The 20,136-nt window shown below is 30.2% G+C and overlaps 1 protein-coding gene across 1 annotated transcript; it reads right to left on the bottom strand.

The window, feature by feature from the left end:
- Positions 1–502: 502 nt before the first annotated feature.
- On the bottom strand, positions 503–19,972 carry LOC139515985 (tRNA (adenine(58)-N(1))-methyltransferase non-catalytic subunit TRM6-like). Its single transcript, XM_071305783.1, has 12 exons — positions 19,797–19,972; positions 17,491–17,621; positions 17,057–17,163; positions 16,687–16,778; positions 15,319–15,402; positions 13,173–13,297; positions 9,351–9,393; positions 8,548–8,917; positions 5,608–5,690; positions 5,026–5,128; positions 2,756–2,842; positions 503–773 (listed from the first exon to the last, which is right to left on the bottom strand). The coding sequence occupies exons 1-12, from the start codon at positions 19,901–19,903 to the stop codon at positions 684–686; spliced, it is 1,422 nt and encodes a 473-aa protein (XP_071161884.1). The 5' UTR covers positions 19,904–19,972; the 3' UTR covers positions 503–683.
- Positions 19,973–20,136: the final 164 nt, after the last annotated feature.

Raw genomic sequence — 20,136 nt, forward strand, 5'->3', positions numbered from 1 at the left:
GACTGTTCATCTGACCTTTACCTAATTTTTATGGTTCTTTGATCAATGGTAAGTGTTCCTGGATAAGTTTGCTTGTGTTTGTCATCTATATTTTAAGCATATTTGGTGTACGGAATGATTGTAATCTGACCTTGACTTCATTTTCTTGGATAATGTTAATATAAAAAAGAAGATGTAGTATGATTTAAGTTTATGTGACAGTTTGTAAAGCTTTATATTAAGGACTATCAACATAACATCGATGATTAGAGTAAAGAAGGCGATACATTTCAATGTGTGCACTCTAATGATTACTTGTCATAAAAGCAACAATACAAATTTTTAAGTCTGGTTTGCACTAGCATAGAATTGAACCCTAAACTTTTGTACCTGAGGCTAGCACTGTACCACAAGAACAACAGGACAGTCTAAAACATTTAGTCCTCTATGTAAACAATTTTTTTTTTTAATTTGCCATTCTAATATCTTTAGATTGGATAAATTCATTGAAAATATACTAAAATGGATTTAAAGTCACTTTATTAAATATCTATTCATTATTTTGAATATCTGCAGCAAGTCAGAAGGTTTTGCTTTGTTCCTCTTCAATTAATTCTTCCCATAACTTCCAAGATTCCGAAATGATGTACCAATTCTATTCAATAACAGTATTTTTTTTTTATTTGAGTGAAGTATAATAATTATCAAGTAGGTTTCATTAGAGTGAGAGCTGTCAATAGATATCCTCCTCCCCCACTCATCCCTATATGTGGGTGTGTCCTCATTGGTAATACCTGTAATGAGAGAAAGTGAGGTAGAAACAAAACAATTGATATTGATCAGACTATATGCAGATATGTCCTCATTGATAATATTTCAAAAAATATTTATAGAATAACTAATCAAAGAATTCAAAAAGAGAAAAAGTATTCAACGAGTGACACATTAATTCATCAATGCCTATGCACATGAGTTAACTATAAGTGGTGTTCAGTCACAAGTCGCATATACTGTTGATATTTGAATTCTTTGATTAGTTATTTTTTTATTACATTAGCAAATAGCTTTTTTTATGATATTTCAAAATAAAAAATGTAAGGAACTTTATCTTTTTCTATGCATTTCAAATTTGTTTTGTTTCAACATCTTGACAAAGCCTATTGTTGTATGATGTCAGAGGAGTGAAATAACCACATTTTATTTCACTTGAAAATCATTTTTAATACCAATGTAATAAATAGTTATATCATTATATTTTATAATAAGCTGTCACTTCTGAACTATGTGAATGAAATTGTATATTTCTATGAGGATTTGTCTCCCTTTATAGAAAATGTCATTACATATCATTTTGATATATATATGTTACAGTGAATTTGTATAATCAGTGATTATGTAGAATCCCTGAAATTTTCAGGGATTATGTAGAATCACTGGCTAGTTTAGGGATTATATATAATCACTAAAATTTTCAGGGATTATGTATAATCACTATAAAAAACGTCAGGGATTCTACATAATAACTGAAATGAAGAAATAGTTTTATCTATAAAGAAAATGAATAAAATTGAAATTATTTATTCTATAAAATCACATAAAAACATCATTATAAAGTAACATAAATTGTAAAATGTTAAGCACAATATATCAAAATGATAACCCAAATTTTTTTAAATGTTAGGCACACTACATGAAAATGTTAAACACAATATATCAAAATAATATGCTTCACATCTGTTATTACCACAATATCCACATTTTAGAAAACCTTTTCCTGCACATATCGAAATCAGATTTTAACGACACGCCTAAGTGAAATAAAGTGTTCAGTAAAAAATCTGAAGGTACCCCACAACAAAAGATGGGAATTTGCAACCTTGAACCGGTTCGAGCAAGAAAGATACCATGTTTTGTAGTCAGGCGATATCCTTTTTCAGACTTTTTTTTAAACAATTGTCATTATGTTTTTCGGGTTTCCCTTTCACCATTTGCTTTACATGTATCACAAAAAAACATGCTTTGTGGATTTAAAAATAGAACATAAATAAGGCCGTTAGTTTTCTCATTTGAATTTTTTAACATTGTCATTTCGGGGCTTTTTATAGCTGACTATGCGGTATGGGCTTTGTTCATTGTTGAAGGCCGTACGGTGACCTATAGATGTTAATTTCTATGTCAATTTGGTCTCTTGTTGACAGTTGTCTCATTGGCAATAACACCACATCTTCTTTTTTACCTAAATATTCATTTGACGCTGGCTTTTAATAAACAAACAATACATGTAAAGCTATTGCTATAAAGGGGATGTTGATATTATTAATTTTGAAGTCTTCAACTTTATCTCGAAACCCTGTGTTGGTTATATCTTTTAGATCATCCTCTGTGTTTAAAAGCAAAATTATTTCATCTGGCAAGGAATTAATGAAAGAAAAAAATATAATTTGTCTATATTATTTTTTTTATCAAACAAAGGATCATTAAATTATTCATAATCCCTGAAATCATATTAGGGAATTTGTAGAATAATTATTAAAATGTTCAGTGATTATGTAAAATCACTGGTCATTTTCAGGGATTATATATAATTACTAATGATTTTAGTGATTCTACATATTCCCTGAAAAATCAGTGATTCTACATAATCCCTGATTATCAATGATTATACAAATTCACTGTAACATATATACCAAACAATCACTGGAAGTTTGTTGAAAAGGGAAAAAAACTCTTGAAGAAAATACAACATGGTACAAAAATTAACACATAAACACATTACCTGATACTCTCTCAGCCATGTCTCAGTCAGTCTGAAGTTTACAATTCCTCCTCTTTCTCTCATGAAAGCATAACAGTCCATTAATGGCTGAAAGAACAATCACAATTTTTAAAGTGTCAGTATGATTTTGACCTTGACATATTGTATAAATGCCTTATTTTGTTGTTGTTTCCCTCTATCTTTTTGACAACTTTTGTCATTAGGTTGCTGTTTTATGAAATGCACATCTTGCAATTGTTTAATAATTATACGACCGCAAAATTTGAAAAATTTTTCGTCGTATATTGCTATCACGTTGGCGTCGTCGTCGTCCGAATACTTTTAGTTTTCGCACTCTAACTTTAGTAAAAGTGAATGGAAATCTATGAAATTTTAACACAAGGTTTATGACCACAAAAGGAAGGTTGGTATTGATTTTGGGAGTTTTGGTCCCAACATTTTAGGAATTAGGGGCCAAAAAGGGCCCAAATAAGCATTTTCTTGGTTTTCGCACTATAACTTTAGTTTAAGTTAATAGAAATCTATGAAATTTTGACACAAGGTTTATGACCACAAAAAAACGTTTGGGATTGATTTTGGGAGTTTTGGTTTCAACAGTTTAGGAATTAGGGGCCAAAAAAGGGCCCAAATAGGCATTATTCTTGGTTTTCGCACAATAACTTTAGTTTAAGTAAATAGAAATCTATGAAATTTAAACACAAGGTTTATGACCATAAAAGGAAGGTTGGTATTGATTTTGGGAGTTTTGGTCCCAACAGAATAAGGGGCCCAAAGGGTCCAAAATTAAACTTTGTTTGATTTCATCAAAATTGAATAATTGGGGTTCTTTGATATGCCGAATCTAACTGTCATGACTGTGTATGTAGATTCTTAACTTTTGGTCCCGTTTTCAAATTGGTCTACAATAAGGTCCAAAGGGTCCAAAATTAAACTTAGTTTGATTTTGACAAAAAATTAATCATTTAGGTTCTTTGATATGCTGAATCTAAAAATGTACTTAGATTCTTGATTATTGGCCCAGTTTTCAAGTTGGTCCAAATTGGGGTCCAAAATTAAACTTTGTTTGATTTCATCAAAAATTGAATAAATGGGGTTCTTTGATATACCAAATCTAACTGTGTATGTAGATTCTTCATTTTTGGTCCTGTTTTCAAATTGGTCTACACTAAAGTCCAAAGGGTCCAAAATTAAACTTAGTCTGATTTTAACAAAAATTGAAATCTTGGGGTTCTTTGATATGCTGAATCCAAAAATGTACTTAGATTTTTTATTATGGGCCCAGTTTTCAAGTTGGTCCAAATCAGGATCTAAAATTATTATATTAAGTATTGTGCAATAGCAAGTCTTTTCAATTGCACAGTATTGCACAATGGCAAGAAATATCTAATTGCACAATATTGTGAAATAGCAAATTTTTTTTAATTAGAGTTATCTTTCTTTGTCCAGAATAGTAAGCAAGAAATATCTAATTGCAAAATATTGTGCAATAGCAAGATTTTTTTTTAATTGGAGTTATCTTTCTTTGTCCAGAATCAACTTAAATCTTTGTTATATACAATATACAATGTATATTCACTTTTTACTGCCAACTGATAAATTAAAATAATCTTTACCATTCAGTGATAACAAGCAGTTTTTTTTACATCTTAATATTTTATGATGTATTTAAATGAGTAGTTATTGTTGCAAACTCCATTAGAAATTTTAATTGAGATTAGTTTTGGAATAAGGGAAAGGGGGATGTGATTAAAAAAATTGGGTTCAATTTTTCTCATTTGAAATTTCATAAATAAAAAAGAAAATTTCTTCAAACATTTTTTTGAGAGGATTAATATTCAACAGCATAGTGAATTGCTCTAAGAGAAAACAAAAAATTTAAGTTCATTAGAACACATTCATTCTGTGTCAGAAACCTATGCTGTGTCAACTATTTAATCACAATCCAAATTTAGAGCTGAATCCAGCTTGAATGTTGTGTCCGTACTTGCCCCAACTGTTCAGGGTTCAACCTCTGCGGTCGTATAAAGCTACGCCCTGCGGAGCATCTGGTTTTTAAATTGAAATTGTTTGTTAAGTTTTAATTCAAAATTCAAAGGTGTGCTTGATTTGTAAATTAAAGTTTTTGGTATTCTAAGGTTTTGTGGATAACCCTTATCCACTTTTTATTGTAATTGTACAAATTTATAAGAAGTGGCACTCAACCAAATCAAACAATCAATCAATTATTATTACAAATCATTTGTATCATTATTTATCACAATGAATATTACCTCTTTGTGTTGACTATACAGTACTATTGGTCGACAGGGAGCTATGTAATCTAACAGAGCCATTACTATTGGTGTTGGATGATATTTACAGGCAACTATTAATCTGTTAAATATAAAAAATCATTAATATTTAGTATTATTTACGCTACAGAAATAATGCTTTCAAAGAAATCTTCATAAAATAACTAATTTAAGAACATAGGTATCTAAAATGTTCAACTAATGAACAAAGGGAACGAGTGAATTATCACTGTTGTTCAGTAAAAGTTGATAATTTTCAATGTTGGAATTCTGGGAACATTTATTCTTTGTATAACATTGACTTTTCGTGTAAATAAAGTAGAAAATGCAAGAGAAACTATATTGTTTTCTATGTGTTGTCCCATGTTTTCAATGCAATTCCTTTGAAAACTTATTGAATTCAACTATTGCAGTTATAGATTCATTCTCCTGGTCATAGTTCTTAGATTTTCTAGTTTGATAACATTTGTGTATTACAAGAACAAGGATTTAAAACAGAAATGGTGTTGAATTCAGCAAAATTGTGATCTCTTATTTCATTCATATATTTCAATCACCTACCCATCCATGTTTTTCTGTAACAACAACTGTTTAGCATCTCTTATTCTTTTGTTTCTCAGATTTCTGCTCTGTTCTCTTGTTTCCTAAAATAATCATGATGAAAAGAGTGTAAGTTGAAGTCATTTATTGGTAAATGTCTTTATACAGTTAGGTTATTTGTCAGATGAGTTTTTATACGACTGCAAAATTTTTGCGATCGTATATAGGTATCACATCATCGTCATCGTCAGCGTCGTCCAAAGACGGATGGTTTCCGGATAATAACTTTAGTATAAGTTAATAGAAATCAATTAAATTTTAACACAATGTTTGTAACCACAAAAAGAAGCTTGGGATTGATTTTCGGGGTAATGGTCCTTAAGGTTTAGGAATTAGGGGGCCAAAGGGCCCAACACAAGCATTTATCTAGTGTCAGGACAATAAGTTGTGTATAAGTATTTCAATTGTTCTGAAATTATACCACAATGTTTAATACCATAAGTAGAAGGTTGGGATATATTTTAAGGGTTATGGGGCAAACAGTCTAGGAATAAAGGGCAAAAAAAGGGCCAAAAAAAAGCATTTTTGTAGTTCCAAGACAATAAATTGGAGTTATCTTTCTTTGTCCAGAATGGTTGTTGAATCAGCTAAAACCAATGCTTTATGAAATATTCTTTGAAAATTGGAATTATCTTTCTTTGTCCAGAATAGTAGTTGAATCAACTTTAATCAATGCTATATACTATCTACAATGCAATATTCACTTTTACTACCAACTAAAAAATTTAAAACAATCTTTACCAATCAGTGATTACCAGCACTGTGATTACCATTCTAGGGTTATGCCCCTTTACAAGTGGAAAAATTGAAGATTTTTTTCGTTTCTGTTCTCTTAACTTAAGTTTGTCTCAACTAAAGGAGTAGGTTCAGTAAGACCCTTCTTTGGCCCCAAAATAAAGCAGTTTTACAAAATTGTGAAAATGTAATCTTTAAGCTATTTAGTGAAAAGTAGAATGCTTCTGCTACATAAATATGAGATGTTTTTGACAATACAATGCACATATATTGTGTACTAGCATCATTAAGGGCATACGATACAGTTACAGGGAAGGTAATGACTTTGCTAACGTAAAATGTTATTTTCGCGACGTCAAACTATGACATATCGGGAAAAGATGCATTTTTCGACTATTTTTTATCATTCAAACTGATTTAATTTGAAAACGAGTGCATGGACCCCTATTTTTTTAAACGACATTTTGTTTCATTTTGCAGGGAGATTATGTGGACCAAATTTTATTAAACTGCAAATAGAGGATTTTTTTTTATTTTGATAAATATACAGCAAAAAAATACGATTTTTTCTTAATTCATGACCATTTGATAAATATGAGTTATTTCTGAATAAAAAAATGCATAATTTTTTAGGATACTTGTAAAATACAAAAATTACAAATTATCTAACAAAAAACAATTTGTGTTTATCTTTTAAAACAAAATAGTTATGGCTTTCTTTCCAAAGGGAAAATACGGCCACAAATCCGAATTTTGAGCAAATATACGAAATTTCGACCTCATTTAACTTAAAAAGTAGCACATGAAGGTATTTTTTAATACATATTTGATTTAAGCAGGCAAAAACTAGCCTATATGAAAATTTTCATCAAAACTGTATAGTATGCCCTTAAGTCATGCTAAATTACTGAAATCTTCAAAATTTTTGCATTTTAGTTAAATTTGAGACGGTTTCCGTCTTAAATGAAAGTGGCCGCATTCATGTTCATTCATAATATTGAAATGTCAGTTGTATTTGGTGATGATACATAATATATATAAAGGTTGAGGATGAACACAGCTGCGGCCACTTTCATTTTTGACAAAAACCATCTGGAAAGTGACTTTTTTGGCATATTTGATAGATTTTTCATATTTAAGCTTGAATCAGAGCATTTTTAATGACTAAATCAGTTAAAATCTTTCACATAAACTCATCGAATCAATTGAAATAGACACTTAAAAGTTTAAAAAGTGTCTAAATTCTTTCGTAAAATGAACTTGAAATTTGAGGCCAAAATCTGCCCTTACCTGTTACTCCTTTAATGAAATGTGTATATAATACCTCTAAACTCAGTTCAAATTCAGTTTTTGGCAGCTTCACTTTTACTGTTCTTGAGTTATGTCCCTTTATAACGTTATATGCTAGTGGGGGCATCATCTGTGTCCCTTTGGACACATTCCCCATTTATTTTTTTAGAAGTTAATATTAATTTTAACCATGACTGTATGACATTTTATATTTTAATATTTTATGATGTATTTAAATGAGTAGTTATTGTTGCAAACTCATTAGAAATTTGAATTGAGATCAGTTTTGGAATAAGGGAAAGGGGGAGGGGGAAAAATTGGGGGGGGGGGGGGGGTCAATTTTTCTCATTTCAGATTTCAGAAATAAAAAGAAAATTTCTTCAATTTTTTTTTTTTTTGAGAGGATTAATATTCAATAGCAAAGTGAACTGCTCAAAAGAAAAACTTTTAAGTTCATTAGACCACATTCATTCTGTGTCAGAAACCTATGCTGTGTCAACTATTTAATCACAATCCAAACTCAGAGCTGCATCCAGCTTGAATGTTGTGTCCATACTTGCCCCAACCGTTCAGAGTTCGACCTCTGCGGAGCATCTGGTTATTTAAGCATTCATTATACATCACCTTGACATTTTTGTGTTCAATACATGTTAATTTTACAGATTGTGCTTCCAACAAGAAAGAAAAAGCCTAGCCACTGGCCTGCAGTTTATGCAATATGAAAAAGTAACTTGTAAAATGCCTACAGTATGTTTGGTGTTGTTTAATTGAAATCAGGTCAATCCACTTTCCTCCTTTAATAAACTAACTATGGCAAATTAATGAATAATCTAACCTAGTTCAATAAAATGCAATGAGTTCAGTAACCATAGTTACCCTATCTCTGTGCTTTCTCTTCCCCTGGTTTCCTTCTGGTTTCCCTGTTGTGTTGCCTGTCTCCTTTGTTTCTACTGTGTCTGTACTTTTGCTCAGATCTACACATTCTTTTTCTTTTGTCTCATCATTTTCTGTTTTGATTTCATTTTCACTCTGATCCATACTTTCTGTTTCATTCTCATTTTTGTTTACAGTTTCCTTTGCACTATCATTTTGAGTCTGATCTGTTTTACTTTCATTTTTATTTCTACTTTCACTTTGTTCATCATATGGTGAGTCTGGATTCTCTATCTGGTTTGTTTGATTCAGAGGAAAACTATAGAGGTTGTCCAAAAAGTGTTGAGGAAAGTCCATAGCTTCTAATGCAGGTCTGAAATCAAAATAGGCATGCATTCATAGTTTAATCAAGAGTTTCAAGAACTAAATAATTTTGGTAATATTTCATGGCTGTATGTAAGAATATTGGGTCTGTTTTAAATCAATTGAAACTCAGTATATGATTTCACTTTATTTTTATAGTGTTATGCAAGTAAATAATGTAAGTAACCATGTTGCTTTCCTTTCAAAAAAAGCGAATAAAAAGACAACATATACTCTTGGGTATAGATGATTAAATAATTACACCATAAAAAAATCTTTGGGTTAATAAATTTGTGCATATATGTTACATTTAACCAATACAGTTTACTTATATATTTGGTACCCATTTGTAAATGAATTTCAGAGCTACCATTAGAAACATGCATAACACACTTTAATTTCTAACTTTAATTCAATAAACAAATTCTAAGAAACTTAATTACCTGGTCATTTCACCTGTGTGAAAATGTATAACCTTCCCATGTCCTGTAAAATAAATTGATGGAATTAATGTTAGAAATAAAAAATATATGTATATAACATTCAGATGTCTGACAGTAAAAGCAAAACTCTTACAGAAGATTTTGGAAGAAAGCATGATTTCAATTACTTTGTGGAAGAAAGGATTTGAATAATTAAGATTTATAAAAAAAAACATCTTAAGGAGGTTCGAGGGTATAAAAATTTCGGAAAAAAATTAAACAGTTATTTTTCATTACACATTTTATTTATTACCTTAAATAGATGTTACTTTATCATATGGAACAAAACTCATGCAAAAATATCAATTTGTGTTGGCCCCTGATGACTTTTAAAATGTATGTATCATTGAACCAGATGCTCCGCAGGGCACAGCTTTATACGACTGCAGAGTTCAAACCCTGAACAGTTGGGGCAAGTATGGACACAACATTCAAGCTTGATACAGCTCTGAATTTGGATTGTGATTAAATAGTTGACACAACATAGGTTTCTGACACAGAATGAATGTGGTCTAAGAACTTAAACTTAAAAACTTAAAAAATTTTAATTGGACATTTACGGTCAAATATCCAAAATCTAAATACATGGTTAGCTTCAGCATATCAAAGAACCCCAAGAATTCAATTTTTGTTGAAATCAAACAAAGTTCAATTTTGGACACTTTAGACCTCAATGTGGACCACCAATTTGATAACTGGGCCCAAATATCAAAAATCTAAGTACATGGTCAGATTCAGAATATCAAAGAACCCCAAGGATTCAATTTTTGTTGAAATCAAATAAAGTTTAATTTTGGACCCCTATTTGGACCAACTTGAAAACTGGGCCGATAATCAAAAATCTAAGTACATGTTTAGATTCAGCATATCAAAGAACCCCAAGAATTCAATTTTTGTTAAAATCAAACAAAATTTAATTTTGGACCCCGATTTGGACCAACTTGAAAACTGGGCCCATAATCAAAAATATAAGTACATGTTTAGATTCAGCATATCAAAGAACCCCAAGAATTCAATTTTTGTTAAAATCAAACTAAGTTTAATTTTGGACCCTTTGGACCTTAATGTAGATCAATTTGAAAACGAGACCAAAAATTAAGAATCTACATACACAGTTAGATTCGGCATATCAAAGAACCCCAATTATTCATTTTTAGATGAAATCAAACAAATTTTAATTTTGGACCCTTTGGGCTCCTAATTCATAAACTGTTGGGACCAAAACTCCCGAAATCAATCCCAACCTTCCTTTTATGATCATAAACCTTGTGTTTAAATTTCATAGATTTCTATTTACTTATACTAAAGTTATGGTGCAAAAACCAAGAAAAATGCTTATTTGGACCCCTTTTTGGCCCCTAATTCCTAAACTGTTGCAACCAAAACTCCCAAAATCAATCTCAACCTTCCTTTTGTGTTCATAAACCTTGTGTTTAAATTTCATAGATTTCTATTTACTTATACTAAAGTTATTGTGCCAAAACCAACAAAAATGCTTATTTGGGCCCTTTTTTGGCCCCTAATTCCTAAACTGTTGGGACCAAAACTCCCAAAATCAATACCAACCTTCCTTTTGTGGTCATAAACCTTGTGTTTAAATTTCATAGATTTCTGTTTACTTAAACTAAAGTTATAGTGCGAAAACCAATGTGTCTTAGGACGACGATGACGACGAAGATGACAACGCCAATATACAACCGCAATTTTTTTTGCGGTCGTATAAAAAGCTCCAAATTATCTCCCTTTGGTGCAAAAATGCTATTTTTTGGCATTAAAATTGAAATATCTTTTTAACTCATCGGTGACCCGTATTTTATCTTATCATTTTCAAATAAGCTGTACTGAAACTCAACTTTTGTAAAATTTGAGCGATTTCTGTAATTTAGTTATTTTTTTATTTTGATATTACCTTTTTTATCCTATTAATTCAACAGAAAAAAGTAACTTTACAAAAATGTATGCTTCTTTCGAAGGCAGATTGTGAGCATAAATAAACGGTGACCCCCAAGGATCCGGAAATTTTTTCACCTAATTTCGGTCATTTTTGGATAACTTAAAAGTTGGTGCCCTTTTTCAAACAAAGATTGTGTGTATGCTCATACAGTCATACTCGTAGCATCAACGAACTTGTTTAACTGTTGCATCGCATTTACTTCAGAAATTTCCCTACCATTTTCCTTAAAATCGATCTTGAGCAATAAAAGGAAGGCAACAGTTTAAAAATGAAATGATTTTAATGACTCAAAATGATAAATTTCTCAAATTTCGCTTACGTTTGTTTCCATTTTGAAGACAAAATTATAACCGGATGTTTTACGACAATAGTAAAACGACCAATTCCAGACTCATTTTCGGGATTAGTTTTGTTTATCAAATTCACAGGAAATCGTCGGCTTTTTAACTGTTTTACCTTTAATAGTGTTTGAATATTAATTATAATAGTTGGACTTGTTTAATTTAGCATGAAATTATTTTGAATTTACGATTTAGTGTCTAATTTTCGGAAGAGCAATTCAAGCATGCGTATTAGTAAACAAAGCACATGTGTTTGTAGTGAAACAATATTTTGTTCTACGTAACTTAATTTAATTTTAATTTAATTTTAAATCAGAATTGACAATTGTCTAAGCTGAGAAAAGTAATTAAATAATGCAGACAGTTGTTATGAACTTTTAATTTCTTTAAAATATTAGTTCTGAGCTTGTGATCAATAGAAAATTTAATTAAAAACGCAGGTAAAGAGATTAGTGATCATTAGACAATATTTCCCCGAGGCATTACTATAGTTATTAGGAGGGCCCTCAAGATTATGACACTTTACTGGAGTGGCAGTTTTATAACAGGAAAAGGATAACAAACAAAAAATAAGTTCAAAATGAGGATTTAGATTATGTTAGAAACTCGATCTCAACAAAATGACATTAATTAAATGACCGAAATTGTTTCTGTAAAAAAATGAAATTTGTCCTAAATCCCAATTTATACTCATTTAGGACAAAATACTTCCAGTTTAGGTCAAGAGTGGCATATATGACCGTTTCCGGACCCTTGGTATCCCCATCTTTTTATTTGATTTTTCTATTACGGTAAGTATAAGATAAAGTTCATTAGTAGAAAAATATAGCGAAATCCTATATTAAAATAAAATTTTGATTTAGACCCGCGAGCCACCTTAAACTGTACTATGAATTATCCACTGTTAAATGTGTAGGCAGCAGCAATTTCAAACAAAACTTTTCATGCAGTAACCCATGACAGTCACATTGAAACTCATTTAATTTTATCATACACCAAGTCTATCAAAAACTTTCTATTTTTAACCATATCAACGTTTTAATTACCCTTTGTTAGTTTAAAAGAATAGTCTGTATAAAAAAATGGAACTTATTCCTATCTGGAACCTTTTATAATATGACGAATTATTAGTGACAGAAGGAACAAAAATTCAACTTTACCCATAAATGAAAGAAACTAAATTTTAATTTATAATTAATAAGAGGAAGATTTTTTACTTTTTCATTGGAAAATGTGGTCTTGAGAAACATATTAGGAGGAACTCTTCTTGAAGAAGTCCTTAGTGCTCTATATAATCAGACTACTACTTCAGAAAAGTCCAGGAAGTAAATAAAAAAATTCATGTCAAACATAATTTGCGTATTACAACCTCATAAAAAAATTGTGTCTCATTGAACTTTTAAATTTAAGGTTAATATATACCCACAAAATCAACAAAAGTAAAATACTAATAATCACAGTATTTTATTCAATAGAATTAATAATCACCTCCAAGTCTTTCTAAAACTGCTCCAACCACAAGTCCATTAGTAGTATCCACAACAGCCATGTTACAATTCGCCCGAACATTACTGTAGGTCAAAATCTGGGCTAATGTGTCAATTCTTATGTGGCTGGAAATAAAACAGAAGACCATAAAAATTTCTATTGCAACTCATCTTTCATCTTATTAGGTCTTTCCACTTTTACGTGGAAAGACCTATTGCTTTTCTTCTGATTATTATTAAATTTTTTTAATTATTTTTTCTTCCGCCTAATTTTTTTCCTTTGCTGTTTTTTTGTTTCGCAAGATGTTGCTTAGATATTTGGAATATGAAATCGAACAGTTTATACGCTTTTGAAACCAACTCGGCTTAGCCGAATACTTTCCCATATAAGAGGTATCTCCCGGAACACTGTTTTTCTTGTTATCTCTAAGGCTTCACAACTGTATAAGAAACCGACAAATTTATTTTTCCAAATTGCTCCTTATATCCTCAGGATGTTCTGTTTTATTTTGACCGAAGTCTTATAGAGATTCCATATGAGAGTTATTTCCCTTTTCGTATTTGAAATTTTGAAATGTATTTAAAACTGGAAAACCATAAGTGATAGAGGCCTAGGTTTTTTTTATTTGAGGTCCTTGGTCCAAAAAAATTAAAATGAGGTCAAGGTCAAAGGTCAAGGTCATGTTCAAAATCTTGATTATGGCTTGTTATTTCTTATTTTCAGAAATATATCGACAAAATATTTTCACACAATTGTTTGTTGCGGCAAGTCGTAACAAATAAATTTTAGTTGAAAGGGTATGTAGATGATTGAGGCGAGTTTTCCCCCCTTTTATATCTAATATTAGTTTTATGGTAATATAACTCATTAACAGAATAAGGTAGAGGCCTAGAGTCTTTTGATTTGAGGTCCTTGGCTGATGACCTTGAAATTGAGCTCAAGGTCATAGGTAAATTTAATGTTCTAGATTTTGACCTTTGCTTTTACCTCATATGTATACATGATAAAGCCATGGGGCTTTTTGCATTAGGTTGTAAGCAATGTGATCTAGAAAAAGCCAACTGGAAGTGACCTTTTGTAAACCGGAAATAACTATATTTTGTACTAAATTAATGTATATAGTATATAGAACCATATATTTTTGGAATCAGTGTCAAGTAAACTATCAAAAAATACCGGAAGTAACATCTTTTAAACCAGAAGTAAAAAATGATTTCCCTTATTTATATCTATTTGTATAGAAACCATATATTTTTGGAATCAGCATTCAATTGACCCTAAAATTGACATTTAAAACCAAATTTTAATATTTTCATATAAAAAAAAAATCTTTACTAGTTGAAAGACCATCAATGGTTCTCTGAATGATTGGTTCTTATTTCTATTATTGTTTATAGGGGTGAAATAAATAATACTTGCATACAAATCAGTACAAGTTTAAATAATCAAATTTATTTTTTTACATACCGTAAATTTAAATACATGTATAAAAAGACATAATTTTATTTCTTTAGACGCAGACTTTTTTACTTGATTTTAAATACATGTATAAAAAGATATCATTATATTTCTTTAGACTCAGAGAAAAAAACTAAGGACAGACAAGCAGCTTATGCATATTTTTTTCTTTTATATTAAATATTTCTACCTGGAAGAAAAAGCTGCATAACATTACAATATTAAATTTATACGGCTTTCTTCTTCGTTTTAAAAACTAAAATATGAAATACTATTCATTCCTTTCAATAATATGTTGACAGCAATACATGTACATGTATTTTAAATAAAACGCTAGGATGAAAGGCCTGGTTTTAATTATTCAGAATCTGCCATAAATTCACCGTTTTAGAATCTAATGCATTCTGGGTGATATTTTCTAAACAGTACAACAAAATGTTGTAATTGGTTAAAAATATCCCAAACAATGAATATTTAACCAGTTACGTGACAGTTTTTTTTGTTGTGGTACGAACAATCTAATTATACCAAAAAAAAAAGATTCCAAAACAACCAATTGATGCAAAACACAATAATCTTATTTCGACACCCTACTGGCAATTTTATTATTCAAACTTGATGATGAAGAATGACATGAACATCCTGACATGTATCATAGTTCTATTTTTGAACATGACAAATAACATACCATATTTTCTGTGGAGCTTTTCCATGGTACATTTCACAAAGTAATCTGGCTGTTGGTTTCAAAACTGTAAAAATCTGTAAATGTCTGAAAAATAAATTCATATTAAGTGAGTGTTAAGGATGAATTCTTCTGACGTTTCAGTCTCATTGAAGTCCTGTTATGGAATTATTTCCAAAGCATTTGATACAAATGAAAAATATCAATGAATTAAAAAATTATTATAATAAAACTTAACTCTGTGAAGATTGGTTCAATTCAACTTTATTGGAAGTATGCAAAAAAGTTTAATTGTGAAACTGTGCATTTTATCATGATCAAAGTCCAAAAATAAGTAAAAATTGATAAAAATTTAAATTCTAGAAATTTTTGGCTCCTCAGAGGTGAACCATACAGTTACAAATGAGGTAATAACAGTGCTACCACTTAAGGAGGCTAGCGGGTACAAAAATTTCAGAAAAAATTAAACATTTGTTTTTTCATTACAAATTTGAGTTATTACACTATTAGTTATTACTTTATGATATGGTAGAAAAATCAACCCAAAAATCGATTTAGTTTCGCCCCAGATGACTTTTAAAATGTTAATATCATTGAAAAAGCTGCAAATTATCTCCCTTTTGTGCAAAAATGACATTTTTTGGCATTGAAATTGAAATATCTTTTTTTAACACATCGGTGACCTATATTTTTTATTATTATTTTCAAATAAGCTGTACATAAACTAAATAATTGTAAAATTTTTGCGATTTCTGTAATTAGGTTATTTTTTTATTTCGATATTACCTATATTTCTCCTATTAGTTCAACAGAAAAAAGGACATTAACAAAAATGTAAGCTTTTTTCGGAGGCAGATTGTGAGCTTAAATGAACGGTGACCCCATATTTTAATTTTTTTTTCTATTAGGTATAGGATAAAGTTAATTTATAGAAAAAATTGGCGAAATCCCATATTAGAAAAATAAGTTGATTTATACCCGCGAGCCACCTTAATGTTATTTTTTTCGTAACATTGCAATGGGAAAATGTTGTTTTTTTTTACTAGTTTAATCCTTTTCTAGAAAATAATAAGAGACCACTGTTGGTTTTTTAAATTACATTTAGATCAATTAAATAGGATAATTATAAGGGTTGTTTTTTTTTAATTCACAATGAATTATTACACAATAAGTTAAATATACAATAGGAAATCTTTTTTTTTTCATAAAAACATGAAAATATAATAAATATGAAATCATTATCAGTTACACTATGTATTTTCAGGAGTCACTGTTTTTATAAAGTGTGTCTCTGTCTCAATCTTAAATAAGAAATTTGGCAATAGCTGCTAAAGAAACAGTTTACATGGCCTGATAGACTTGTCGTTTTACTTTTTCTTCTTCTTCTTGATCCATTTTTCCTGTGCATATTCTGTTTTGTCCTTAAATGTTGTACTATTTTCTATTAGCTGACCGATAATTTTCTGTAAAATAAAAGAGAGCCTTATTATCACAAATACATATATGCTTGAAACACTAAATCCAGTATTGTTTGGCTTAATTATGATTCTAACCATGAGTATAGTACTTGAAATTTTAATGACAAGGCCAGAAAAACAAATCTAGAGTAATTCAGCACAGATGTTTTCTGATTAAAAACTTTACATATTTTATCAATGTTAATAAATATAAAGTTTTCATATTCATATCAAAACTTGTATAAGAATTACATGTTTTATATTTTGAGTCACTTATTAATTACCTCCCCTTCCATACCAGTCTTTTTCATTAGTTCAATGTCATCACGTGACAGTTTCTGATTGGAATCTAAATCATGCAGTCCTCGGTTATCTTTTCCCTGTTCTGTTGCTACAATGAGTAATATATCTTTGACATCACATGCTATACAATTACAAATAAAATTAATCTGTGCATGCTAAAAATATCAAATACTTGATAAATATTACTTGTCACAAATTCTACGAAAATGATGGTGATGTTCTCAATTTCTTTTTCATAAAACTTTTCCTTAAAACTAATAATCAACAGTGCCAAAAGGGAAATAACTTGTGGATTAATTAGAACAAAGCGTGGTACTTATTTCAAAAGTTAATTTCATGCTTTATCAAAACTTTGCTTTCACATGACAATGATACTGTTCTGTCTTATTCGAGGCACATTCTTTTCTAAACTTACACTGGAAAGCTTCATCCAGTTCCTTTTTGTTGACCTTTACCATTTCTCCATTTGTGACCCTGAAAGTTGTCCCATAACGATGTCCAATAACTCCATCTAATGTAAATTTCACTTTATCTAACCAAACAAATCTATAATAATAAACAATAAATTTAATTTGTAAATTACATGTACATTTTTGTTTATATATAAATACTTTCCGACCAGTAACAATACATATGTCATGTATGTATAGGTGTAACTCAGGGCTTTCAAAAGTAGCAGGTAGACGGCGGATAACCGCTGTTTACGGTGGCTTCAAGTGCCGCCTACTTCACTGACAAAAATATAAATTCAAAAAGAAAAAAATATCTTTTTCAAATGTTTACAGGCAGCTGAGAGACGTATTGTCACAAAGTCGCGGTCACAGTTAACAGGGATGAAAAGTCAGTGTTTACCATGGGCTAAATATAGTTCACATGAATTCAGGTCACTGATTGGTTGTCTATTTAAAGTCAGAATGCATTGTTTCTTTTCAAAGATAACAAGAGAGGTTCCGGTGGTCATTGAACGATAACAAAGAGACGTTTCGATGGTCGAAGTAGATCATGTTGTTCTAAAAACAGTATCTTTTGAAGTTTATTTTTCAAAGCCCACGTGGTGTTCAGAGAATCATGGCCAAAAACGAAGGTAGAATATTGTCGACTCGACCACAAATAACATTTATGTATCCGACTTATTGAACAGTTTACGAAAAAAATAGAAAATCAGAGAATATATCAATTTTCTGTCATTGCTTGAAAAATAATTGTATGATTTAAATACGCGTAATAGTCTTTGGAGAAAAAAGGTGGTCATTTGTTTACAAATGCACGTAGTTATGCAAAATAAATCGATCAAGATTTCTAACAAATCAGATTATTTATATAAATAAAACTCCTTTAAAAGCAAATAAATTTTTAATAAGCAAAGGTAAAGAAAATAAAAGACAAACCATTACATAAAAGAAAAGAAATTTCTTTGAGATCTTTTATCTTTCTTTAAATTCATACATAAAAAATGGTTATTTGAAAGATGAAATTGGGTGCCAGGAGAAATTCGAGAATGCAGGATTTTGCTCTATTTATGACAGAGCTTCTTGGGGCCTTGAGCAGCCCCCAGGCCCCCTGCTTTCGCTGAACGCATGTCACAGCCACCTATAATTGTAATTTAGCCTACTACTTCAATTTCAAGGGAAAGCCCTGTAAATAAACTCTTTCAAAATATTTGATTTTTTTAAATTTTAGCATACATGTATTTCATAGATTTTATTTGTATTATCTGGTTTTGCGCTGGTCTTCTATTAAAAATCTGTTGTCTAAACATGCTAAAGTTCAAGTTCAAAAAGCTTTATATAATATCTATAATAGAGTATAAACATTATCCCTATTTGGAAATTTGTCCCAGTTGACCTGATAAATTATATGGTTCGCTACTGACCCCCTACGGATCCATAGAGGATGAATAAAATCCATAGGGGATTCAGCCGGACGCATTCATAGAGGGTTAGTCAAATCCATAGGGGGTGAGGCCAGCGGCCGAATCCCCTATGGATTTTATTCACCCTCTATCATGTCTATGGATCTGTAAGGGGTTAGTAGTTAACCGTATAAGGAATTTATCGCACACTGCGTTTTTGTTGAAAAATAAACGATGAAACAGAACCACATTAATAGCAATAACTATTGATGTCCATCACTTTTCCATTGTGGTGTCAAGATACACATGTATTATGATGTCAAATTTTTAGGGGAACCTTTGTGATGTCCTGACAAATAGCTATAAGCTGTATAAAAAACATAAGCTATAATGTTTTTAGATTATTTTATGATTCACTAATTATGTTTATACTTCAGTCTTGACGTCTATAGTCTAAATAATTATGACCTCTTGGAAGGCTATTTTAATTTTTGCTTTGATGCCTTCCTGCATCGATGTAAGGCGACAAAGATAAAAAAAAATATATCATAGCCTTTCAAGATATCATAATTATTTGGACTAGTATAATTTGATAAAGAGTACGTAATATATTTGTATGCAATGTGATGAAACTAAAAGCTCTTTATAGAGCCCTTTAATTGGTAATAAAATATTCTTATTCTTATGGGTAAACCGGTGTTTAAGGATTCAAATTTTCAGCTATTAAAATTAAAATTATTGAATATGTAAAATAGCCTTATAATATATATATATACATGTCAAATTATTGATCCTTTTTTTATGTTGATAATTACGGTTTATTTACATATTTAAACGTTTGTTTGTCAGATTTTTCCAGTATCACATACCTCTTCTTTTTAATCTGAAATACTTGACAACATTTTCCTTTCTTCAGTATCACCTGATCATTTTCAGACAACAATTTTGTTGATGAAATATTTTCTGCACATGCCATTTTAGAAAATGAAAGTACAATTTCGCTTTCAATTATGAACTTATTACGTGGTTTTTAACCCCCATTTGATAAACGCACAAATGACTTGGAAAGTGATGCGTAATCATGAAGCGACATCTATGTAAACAATTCCACGTGGTAAAACGCGGTTTCACTTTGATTGTTGTATCCAGACTTCCCAAGCAACACCAACAAAATGTAGACGGAACAAAAGAAAATGACAGATTCTTTTC

The sequence above is a fragment of the Mytilus edulis genome, chromosome 3, assembly GCF_963676685.1.
Source record: "Mytilus edulis chromosome 3, xbMytEdul2.2, whole genome shotgun sequence".
Taxonomy (NCBI): Eukaryota; Metazoa; Mollusca; class Bivalvia; order Mytilida; family Mytilidae; genus Mytilus; species Mytilus edulis.